The 11,148-nt window shown below is 47.3% G+C and overlaps 1 protein-coding gene across 2 annotated transcripts in view; it reads left to right on the top strand.

The window, feature by feature from the left end:
- Positions 1-113: 113 nt before the first annotated feature.
- LIMK2 (LIM domain kinase 2) overlaps positions 114-11,148 on the top strand; it is a 30,633-nt gene continuing 19,598 nt past the window's right edge. The window contains exons 1-2 of one of the 2 annotated variants that reach the window (XM_021549978.2): positions 114-176; positions 2,662-2,761. In XM_021549978.2, the coding sequence (XP_021405653.1) occupies positions 161-176; positions 2,662-2,761 (116 nt within the window). In that variant the 5' untranslated portion in view covers positions 114-160. Of the gene's footprint in view, positions 177-2,661; positions 2,762-10,114; positions 10,411-11,148 lie in introns of those variants that run through there. The other variant, XM_021549979.1, reaches the window with a different exon arrangement.

Raw genomic sequence — 11,148 nt, 5'->3', positions numbered from 1 at the left:
CGCCGGCGCGGAAAGGGCGGGGCGGGCGGGGCGGGGCAGCGCGGGGATTGGCCGGGGCGCGGAGAGGGCGCCGCCGATTGGTCGGGGGCGGGCGCGGCGCCGCGCAGAGGCGGGCCCAGGTGCGGCGGCGGCCGCTGGCGTCGGGCGCGGCGGGCGCGGGATGGAGGCGCTGCCAGGTGAGCTCGGGCCGGGCCGGCCGCGCCTCCGCGGGAGGAGCCGCGCTCCGCCGCCGCGGGGCGGCCGCCGCTGCATCGGCGGGGGCGCGGGGCTCGACGGGGCCGCTGCCTCCGGAGCCGGCCGGACGTCAGCCCTGGCTGGGGAGCGTTCTGGGGCCGGCCCGCGGCTCCCTCCGGCCGGTGGCACCGCCGGTTCCCGGGGGTTCCCGGCGGGTCTCCGGGGCACTGAGATCCGCAGGACGGCCGTGGGAGACGCGGCGCGTCCCCCCCGGGGCGGCCGGAGCCGGCCGGGTCGTGCAGCGCCGGTGCCGCGGGGCCGCCGGTGCCGCGGGGCCGCCGGTGCCGCGGGGCCGCCGGTGCCGCGGGGCCGCCGGTGCCGCGGGGCCGCCGGTGCCGCGGGGCCGCCGGTGCCGCTCAGCCCGTCCCCGTTGTCCCGCTCGGTGTCCGCCGGGGCCACGGCGGCTGCTCCTCGCTGGCCGTCTCTGACACATTCCTCCCGTCTGGGAAACTCGACAGACCTGTTACATGGATTATGTCCGTTTGCGTTTCCTTCGCACTGTTTCCTGCTCTGTTTTCTTCATTTCCGTCGTTTCTCCTGCATACTGAAGCAATTTCTGTTGGATTGAGGACTGTTCGTTTCCCTTTGTGAGCTAATCAGCCTTCCTGGGTACACTTAAAGAGATGTAGCACTGCAGCTGAGAGTAGGTGTAGTTTCTTCGTGGAGTTCCGAAGCCGATGGGTCAGATTCTGTAAGATGGTCGGGGAATAATTTGTTGCTTCTGGTCAGCTATGGTGTAATAGTTGATCTTTAAATATCTTTAGTAGGATCCACAGACAGTTTTTACACGTGTGTGTTGTGCTGGTGACACTGAATGGGAGGGGATGGAGCTGCAGAATGTTTGGTTTGCAGGTAGTTTTGGCCTGCAGCTATTTCAGAAATTCAGCTGACTTCCAGGGCTTGCCCTGCTTGGAGAGGAGAGCGTTGGCTGCCTGTGCATGGAGGCACAGGCACACGGAGCTTTGCCTTTTATTCCCAAGCCCGTTTGGTGCACTGAAAAGCCATTTCCTTTATGGGACAACATGGATAGGATCAGGTTTTTCCAAGGTTCTCCCAGCCTTTACTCTACTGTGCAGGTGTGAGCTCAGGTGCAGTTCTTGGTGTTCTGGATTAGCAGAAGGGCACAGGGGCAGGTGATCCAGGTGTGGTGCTGATGCACACTTAGGGACTGAAGTAGCAGTCACATTTGAAGGAACCCTTTGAGCCTTACATCTTTATGGAGACCTTCCTGGGTACTGCTGCTCTGCTGGTGATAGTGGTGCTTGTAGCTGAGCAGCAAATGTTTTTTTTCCCTGAAATAGCTATTTATGTAAAAAGTGCAAGATCTTCACCCTAGTTAATTTTAAACATTGTCATTGACCTAGACGGTGGGGTAAAGGTGCATGGAAAGTTGATGGCTTCTGTTTTGTGTAGCTTCAGGGAATTTAACAGTGGTATGAACTTGCCTAAGCAACTACCAAGTTGTACCATTCTTTGGAAAAGGGAAGTCCGTGGTTTGTGGTTTGCTTTTCTAAGTGCACCTTTTTCTTTAATGCTGCCTTGCTACAAGGAAACTGTTAGTAGCAGGAAGAAACAGGTTTGGGATCTTTTCAGCTCTCTGACACATTTCTTGTGCCATCCTGTGCTGAACTAAGATTCTTGACTCTTTAATATGCCTGCACTGCCCTTGGGATTTTGGATACCATTTATCTGTGTGCCAAATGTTCTTTGTGCACAAGCTTTCATTCTGTTTTTCTAGCTTGCTTGCATCTAAGTAACCAGCTCTCTCTGGGGCTTTCTGGCAGTTCTAGCAAAAACTATTATAGCTCTATTATAACTTTTATAAGTATTTTCTGAAAGGGCAATAGGCCAGTAGCATAACTCCCCCTTTCTAAGTCTGATGGGTAGTCTGATGTTGGCTGTACAGTCTCTATGGGATTATTCATTCAAGAGTGTAATTCCTTCCTGGTAGTCTACTTGTTCTCTACTGAAAGAAGTTTGTCTTTCCTTTCTTTCAGTTCTGGGAAATCCAGTTAATTCTACAAATGCGAGCAAATGTTTTGTGCTGAGTCAGTGGTGTGGGGGAAGCAGTAGCGTGTCTTCCTGGCCTAGCATGGTTCTCTGTTGGAATTGTTGTACTAGACCAGTGTTGCCTTCCTGAAATCTCTGCTCTGACAGAGCTGTAACTGAGCTGTTTTATGTGAAAAGTCATAGTCTTCTTTTCTGCAGAATGTGAAGAAAGAGATGTCATGTCTGGGGAAAAAAATATACAAGATATCAGAGTTTGATTTGGGAGTTCCCACTCTGGGGTTATAGACTTCCTGCAGCTTTCCATGTGGGAAGGCTTTCCTGTCAGTTACTTAAGATTGTTCTTTATGAAAGATGTACCAATCTTTGTTTTCTCTGGTGTAAACTGGTTGCTGTTTGTCCCCTTATTGCTGCGTGCAGGTGAAGAAGTCTGGAGATGCCTGGGATGTGGGGACAGCATTGCTGCTGGGCAGCGCCTCCACAAGACTGTCAATGAAGCTTGGCACATCTCCTGTTTCCGGTAGGTGAAGCTTCAGCCTTTAAACCCTCCTTGTGTTGTTCCACTGCCTGGGAGCTGGTGGTGAAGTACCAGCATGAGCTGGGAATTCCTACAGTGATCTCTGTGCCTGACCTGTTCCGAGCTCGTTTGTGCTGTACCCCAGGGACAGCATCCAGTCCTGAGAGCAGCTGACACTGCCTGGCAGCACGGCTGCGCTGACGCAAACGGGATACAGATAAAGTGCAAATAAAAGCTCTGATTTACTGGTGGTGGCAGAAGCCATGGCTTACATGTTTGTCTTCTGCAGCATTCCAAAGTAGTGCCCAGGCAATTTGCACAGCCTGTTACTTTTTCATTGTGTGGTAGGTGCAAGGGTGTTATCAGGGTGCTGATAGAGAGGAGGGAAGAGACAGAGATCTTGCCTTTTGCTTTCTCTCCTTTGCAGACTCTTAAGACAAATTTATGAAATCTGTTAGATAATGTTGCTGTCTGCAAGGACAAAAAGGAATATCTGCTGTGCTTTTTCGTGGTGGTAGGAGTAATACCATTTTGGTTTTCCATGAATATTCAGTCCAGTTTTCATGCTCCAGAATCACATTTCTGAAGGGGTCTGTATTTTTGAAAGAGGTTGAGTACCTCCAGCTTCTACTGGCTTCTCTGTTGGTTTGAATATGGGGAGGCTAATGTTTCGTTATTGTTAAAGAAAGTGGGGAGAAAAGGAAGCCAAAGTGTGGCTTTGGAGGAATGTTTTTTGTGCCAAAATAAGCATCTATTGTCCTCGTTTAAAGAACAGAAAAAAAAAGAAGCCAACAAAATACCCCAACTTTGTTGAAGGTTGATTGTGGTTATTGGTATATTTAAAAAAAATAAAGCATCTCATGCTGCCAAAGCAATGCAGGCTCAGTTCACTCAGAAAATGCTGTTTTAGTGACACATTAATAATCACAATAACATTTGATTTCATTACAAGTCCCAGTATTTCGGATTTCTGTTGGTTTTAGTGTTCATGTTTAGCCATAATGAAGCAGCTTGTCTTAATCCTGGTTTTCTCTTTTCCCTGAAGGATGAGTATCCTGCTGAGCTTCCCTAGATTCTGCCAGTAGCCAAACCCCAAGCTGTGTGTGCTGGGAAATCTGTCCCTCTTGCCATTGAATGTATTTCTCTTGTGGGTCTTGATTTGTAAATGTTGTGGTACTTCTTGCTGTTGGAGCTGTTGAGGTAAGGAACAGCTGAGCTGGAGGCAAATCCTGCCTTTGGGACACTTCACAGAGGATTTGTTTTCATAGGTTATAGTGTATAATGGAGGTTTGTTTGTTGCTTCTGGGCTGGTTTGTTTGATGCAAGCGATGACACCAACCTTTCTCTGAGCAGTGTAGTCACTTTTTGTATTTGCTGATGCACTTCTTTTGCTCTGTGCTTTTGGTGAGCTCCAGCACCCAGCGAGGCTGCTGTGCTCAGTGAACAGTTGGAACCTGCAGGAAAGGAAGCTGCCCTCCCCTTTTTCCTAGTTCCAGGGTAGGACTGTACATGAAAACAAGTTTCCAGTTTACACTGTGCTCCTCCTTTTCTTCTGCTGTCCCTAAGCCATGCTGAGCAGCAGTCTTATGCCTGATATCCCAAAGCCAAACTTTAAAAAGCCTCTACGGGTAGGAGGCTTTGGCAGTTGGTAGCTGTGAGTTCCGGCAGCTCTTGTGGAGTGTTTTTTGCAGTCTTCCTGTGGATTAGCTGACTCCCTGGCCTGGCACATAATTTCTCTAATGCTGATTGGCACTGCTCCAGGCTCGTTAGCTCTGTTTATTCTTGGTCAGGCTTGGCGCTGACGTACATGAGCGTCTCCGAGGATTTAAGTTTTTGTCACTTCCCTCCTTCCTCAAACTGCATGTACAGGAGCTTTTGTCTCTGAATCCTGCATTTTCCCTGCTGTGGCTTGAGAGAAGAGCAAATCCCTGTTTGTAGATCTTGGATATTTTAGACTGTTCTTTGGCCAGCCTGTTCCTTAGGCTTGAATCTGATGGGTTGGATCTGGCTGAGGAAGTTTCTTAAATGTTTCTGTCACAGTGTCTGTTGTGAATTAACTCTGAATGTGCTTTTGTGCCTCTGAGTTCAGTTGAGACAGCACACTCTATCAAAGGTCACTGCTTTTCACAGTTTGACTGGATTTGGAAATTTCATTGCACAGAACTTCAAACATTACACCAAGAAAGGGAAAGATAGAAGTGAAAAGGTATTTTTTTCCTAGGTCTGGATCATTTTTACCTCAGGGGATTATTGGAAGAGCTTTTTTGACCAAGAGCTTGCTGGTTTTATTGTTTTTGATCCAACTCTTTTCCATATTGCAAAATAGAAGGTAATGCCTTGAATTATACTTTTGAATAAAGTATTATTACCAGTGTTTATTTTTGGTGGTTTGTGTTGCTTTTCTGTAGTTAATGACAAATGAAATTAGAGACAATCCTCACTTTCTGTAGGGATACTGTGTATTTGAATTGGAGTAGGATGGAATGAGAAGACCCAGACATAGCTGTGTGGCTTTATCTTAAGGACATGGTATTTGTTAAAAATCCAGTTTTGATTATTTGAAAACCACAAATTCAGATCAAGCCTGTAGACTACATCCAGGTGGAAAATGGACGCATAGGAAGAAAATAATTGGAAATGCTGGCAGGAATTCCTACTGTAGCAGGGTGCTTAAGCACTTTTTAGGAAGGAAGACAGCTGAGGCTCAGTTCCTTCCTAACCATGAAATAACAGAGCATGTCTAGTACTGTGGTCTATAAAATAAACCTAATTTAAGTAGCCAAGCAACACTGGCTTGCTGCAGAGATCTCAGCTAAAAGCCAAAGCCAGAAAAAATGTTCACAGTATATCTTCAAAAGTAGCAAAAGGTGATGGATTACTGTGGTGATTTTACAGTCACAGATTTAAAATATACATGTTTTTTTATACCCAAACAAGTTAAGTAAAAGCTGAAAAATCATCAGGAGTTTGAAGAGGAGTGGATTTGCTATCCATGGATCAAGGGGTGCCCTAAGCTCCACCCTACTGAACAGAAAGAGAAACACTACTAATTTCCCAGCTCTAGTGGTTTGATTGTCTTTCAAAATGTGATTTTTCTATACTGAATGCCGTATTTTGTGGGCTACTGAAATGGTTTTTTCTGAGCAAAACTTAGTAAATCACTTTGATTCCTTTTACATTTAGGGGCAGGGGAAAGCAATCCAGACAAACTTGTATGAAGACTATGTATAATTAAACCTGGTCTGGGAGTGCAGGATAAACTGGATTATTTCTAAGGGTATTTTTATAAATCTGTTTTCTGTTTTTAGTATATCTACTATCAACTTACCTTTGAAGCAAGTAATTTTTGTGGCTTAGGGATGATCAAGGAATTGGTCATCTAACAATCTCCAGTGACTGTAGGACTTTGGTCTCCCAGACTGTCTACTAGCACTTCATTATCCTCGGGGTTAGAACCTTCTCTCTACTGTCTTCAGAAATCCCGTGTTGCAATTTAAATCCATTTCTTCTAGCCATGTTCATGAAAAACAAGCCTTTTCCCCTGCTTCTGCTATCCATATAGCCTTCCCCTGTCAGAAAGCAGATTGTGTCTCCCATCAGTCCCTCGAACAAGGCAGAAGCCCTGCACTTAGCAGACTTAGCTTTTTCTCCAGACTGTATTTTCTAGACTTTAGATCACTTCTGTCAGTTCAATCTCTTTGGCACAGGCCTTCATTTTCCAAAAGCAGCTCCCTCCCCAGAGGACAAATGGTTGAACAGGATTTAAAGCACAAATGTGGACAAATGAAATTGTAAGCAAGATGTGTATGAGGAGGAATTTAAATTGTGGGGTGTTTGGTGCTTTGAATTTTCCTTTAGCTTTTCACCTGTGAGCACAAGGCAGGTTTATACACAAGGCAGCTGAATTTGAGAGCAGGGGAAACAGCAGTAGTGATAACAGGCAGCTGAATTAAGGTAAGAGCAGGAAGATAAAAATCTCCTCTTCCCTCTCTTCTCCAGTTTCTGGCAGTTACAGAAACTTAATGATAGGGGCCTCAGAGGTGAGAACTCTTCACTAATCTTGCAGATTCCTGGGACTGTTCCTTTGGTGGTGTCTTCAGCATTGCAATTCAGGAGCTCACTAGCAGATTCAGGGAGAAATAGTTGCCTGTTGGCACACAGATCACTATGACCGTTAAAGAGTTTACACAATTCAAAGGAACAATGAAGCACTTTGCAGGTGGCCGAATTCCTCAGGGGACTCTATCACATACAGGGCATCAATGACCAGCCTTTATATTTAAGGAGGAGTAGGGCATTCCAGTCCAAACTTTCTTTTGGTTGAATTGGCAGCTTGTCCTTTAGAGCAGTGTTAGAGCATTATTATATCAAGGTAATTAGAATTACTCACACAGCACAGGAGCGAGGCAGGATCCTTCCCTGAGGAGTTCCCGGTCTTCACAGACCAAAGCAGCACGTTAAAGAGGAGTGAGGATGCAGTGGTGTGCCAGTCTTACTGCCATGTCTGCTGCTTTTACAGAGCAGAAGCCATTGCTTCCTAAACCCTAGATAACGTATGAAGTTTCAGTGGGTTGAATTTCCTTGGTTTGTTTTTCAACCTGCACACATTCAGGAGGGTTGCAGCCATCAGGTGAGTGTGGTGGGGATAAAAACTCTCCTTCCTCATGTGCTTTGTGGTGTGAGGTACTGAGAATCATCGCGGTGTTGTTCTGAAGTTGTGCTGCCGCTTGGAAGTGAGATGCAGTGATGGAGCTGAGCTTCACATCGCCGTTTGTTGTAGTTTACTCAAGATCCGCGTACAAGAGCTCCCGCAGGTACGTGCGGATGCAAACGGTGCTGCTTTCAGGGGCTGACTGCATTGGTTTCAGGAGCTGACTCTCGTCTTTCAACAGCAGCAAAGCACGTGTTACACGTTAAGTGCCTTAGAAATACAATGAGGTGTTGGGATTGCAGGAAGTATTTGGAATGCCTCCAAGCTGCACCCGTGCTAAAGGAAAGGCTTGCTTCAAACTCTTCAGGCATCAAGCAGATTCCTCTTCCCTCAGTCCCACACATATCGCAGTGTCTGTCTGTGCCAGGATAAATTTGTGCTGAGCGATACATCTGTCTGCAGACATGCTACCGAGCGCGGCATGTGTGGCAGAGTGTCGAGAGGCTGCCCGGCCCCAGCTGGCTCAAGGTATTCATCACTGGAATATCACAACAGCTGTGTGATTCATTTCTGTGGAGATAAATTTGTAATGGCTAAGACTCGGTGAGTCGTAAGTCGTTGTCAAGGTTTTTCACGTGTTCCTTTTCATTTCTTAGTTAGTCTTTTTGGCAAAAGTTACTGTGCAGTTCTAAACCCTAATGAGGAAAAAAGCTTTCCCTGCCCCCACTCTGTGATGACTACCTGTTTGGAGTGGAAATGCTGTCAGCACTTGCAAGAGAGAAGTTGCTGATGTCTGACTTGATTTGGTGAAACAAAAATTTACACCGGTGCGTTTTGGCCCCCAGAGATGGTATCTGTAAAATTAGAGAAGGTTTCCCCCCCACTTTTATCAGCATTTTTGAAGTACAGTCATTCTGGCAGGAATTCAGATCTAGAATGTATGACCACATTAACACCTTTTCCAGAGCCCTTTTATCAGAGACATTGTGTTCTCAAATAGGTCATAGAGACAACAGAAAAAGCAAGAAGTAACAAGACATTTCTGTGTAGCCAAAGTAACTCACTGGCTGCTGCTGCTGGGTCTTGCTGCAGAAGTAAAATAATTTTGATAAGAAATTTCCTGTTTAAATAGACATTTGACTATGTGTCCTTTGGCTTTAAGGAAGTCTTAAAATCCTTTCCTAGTTGCTTAGCTGTCTGGGTGGTTTTTATTACTTTGAAGTTCGGCTTTATCTGCTGGCTTCATTCACAGACTAGCTGGCTGCTTATCACATCTGTGGATCAAATCTTCAAAGGTTTTGTCTGAAGAGCTGGGATTGATGAGGTCACGCGGAATGGCCCTGGGAGGGCGTTGAGCCCACGGCAGCAGAATTGTGGGGAAGGCTTTTGTGTGTAGGTGCTGGGGCTGTGCTGGAGGTGGGCGTGTGCTGGGGAGGTGCTGATAGCCAGGGAAGCGCAGGATTGCGAGCCTGGCCCCTTTTCAGCACGCAACATACAGAGAATGTGGGAGACCAGAGCGCATTCCTAGACACAGACTCACCGTGTTGCTGCTTCCAGTAGAGCTGTGTGAAATGTCAGAAGGAATTAGACCCGTGCTGGAACTGACAAGCACATCGGGCTCTGCAGCACTCGGCTTCACTGCACTTTTACAGCCAAGCTTACCAACTACACTGAATGGGGAAAATGGAGATTTTTTTTTTCCCCCCTGCAGGAAGGTGGCTGATTATTAAAAGTTAAATTTAAAACATGTTTAAGAGAGGAGAAAAAAAGAACACAAAAAGCTGCCTAGGTTTCTGCGTACTTCAACAGCGAGCAGCAGCTGTCAAATCTGCAGCCAAGACTGCCTTGTTCCAGCCCCAAGCGTCCCTGGAACAGTTTGCCAGCTGAGGCGAGCATCTCCAGGAAAAGCACTTTAGAGTGCTTGTGTTCTTGCCTCTGGAACAGAGCATGGTTTTCAGGCTGTGTTCAGGCATGCCAGACTTTGCTGACTGTACAAAAATGGGCGGGCTTGGTGCAGCAGCATATGTTTGTTGCATTTTTGAGTGTCTTGTGAGCAGCTTTAGCTGATTAAGTCACTAGAGATCATGCTTGGCTTCAGACAAACACAGTGATACAACTGGATGTGCTGCGAGCTGGAGAGAGTACTCTGTGCTGATTTATACCTCTCAGCTTCCATTCAGGAGATGATTCTGTTGAAGGATTGTAATGATCTCTTAAAACAGTATTGGAAAGAAAGCACTGTTTCTTTAGATGGAGCACAATGGGAGTTACCTCCTGCAGCAGGATGAACGGATTGCAGGTGCTGTGAAGGCAGGATAACCCCACCCACTGTGCAGGGTTTAGGAACGTATGTAGTTAATTTGATATACTTGGAGATGTGGCTCGTTGCCGTCTTTGACTCCTCCATTAGAACGTGCGGCTGCTGCAGTGACGAGTTTCACGTGTGTGTGCTTGTATTCTTTGGCCAAAGCTGCTCTCTTTCCGCACTGAATACTCAGCCCCTCTTTGGGTCAGAGCTCCACCCCTGTGAAGGAGCAGAGCCTGTTGAGGCTCTGGAGCCGCCGCTGTCCGCCTGCCATGGCCCCTCCTCCCCTCCCACCCTTGGGTGGAACCAGAGAAGGGAAAACTTGCCAGTAGTTAGCAGGCAGCAGAGCTCGCAGAGCCGCTGCAGCAGCATGTCCCACTAGGCCGGTCAGCAGTGATTCTGTCCTTCCCGAGGTGCTGCTGAGCGCAGAAGAAGATGGTTATAGCAATGGGAGCCAGGAAAAATCTGAAAAGGAATGAGCAGCCGAGAGACCTGGCATTCCTTGGGCAGCTTCAAAGGGAGGTGAAGTATCTGAATCAGCGCAAGAGTAAATGAGCACTGGCTGCTGCCATGTTGGCAGAACAGAACTGTTCAGAGGCAGTTGGACAAGTTTGTGGCTGATCCGGTTTATCCAGTGTTGAAGATGGGAAGTTACTTGTCTGCTCCAGCTTACTTTGCTCCCAAGGATCCCTTTCGGTAAGTCTTGCACAGGGTTAGCAGTGGGACTCCAGAGTGTGGTTGCCCCCCTGTGATGCCTTCCCAGGCAGTCAGTGTGTGAGGCTGGAAGAATGAGGTCCCGTGCTCGTGTGCCAGAAACAGCCGGCCTCAAGCTGGGATCCCATGTTGCTTTCAGGAGGTGACAGGGAATAAATATTCCTATTGCCAGTCCCTTCCCAGCTCCTGGTTCAAGGGAGCAGCTCCAGTGTGTGCACAGCCAGGCAGGCTCCCTTCCAGAGAGCACTCGATGTGCCACTGTACCCTGTGCTTTGCTCACCAGCAGAGGAATGAGATTAATGTGGCTGCTGCTTCTTCTCTTCCAAAGCTCCTTGTGACTGGGTGAGATGAGGTGCTGCTGTAGGAGTTCAGGAAGGTGATGTAATCTGCAGCGAGGCAGATTAAGAAATCAGGCACTTTGCAGGTAACTAGGGATGAGAAGGATTCTTCTGTGATATTTTGGTTAATTCAGCTTTTATTCGGTTTTGGTACAGTTGAACAAATGAGGATCGAGAAAGGCGATAGTTCCAGAACAACACTTTGATTGCATTGCTTCTCACAGTGAGAAATATCAGTGGGGCTGAACACAGCCAGTGATTTACACTGATGTGCTGATTAGGTGGATGGATGGTGAAAGGCACAGCTTGCACTTTCATTGTCTCCCTCCTATCCCCTCTGCTTGGATTTGCTTGTTATTGATCCTGTTCTACAAACACTTTT

The sequence above is a fragment of the Lonchura striata genome, chromosome 18 (genome assembly GCF_046129695.1).
Source record: "Lonchura striata isolate bLonStr1 chromosome 18, bLonStr1.mat, whole genome shotgun sequence".
Classification (NCBI taxonomy): domain Eukaryota; kingdom Metazoa; phylum Chordata; class Aves; order Passeriformes; family Estrildidae; genus Lonchura; species Lonchura striata.
This window is presented reverse-complemented; position numbering and strand designations above follow the sequence as displayed.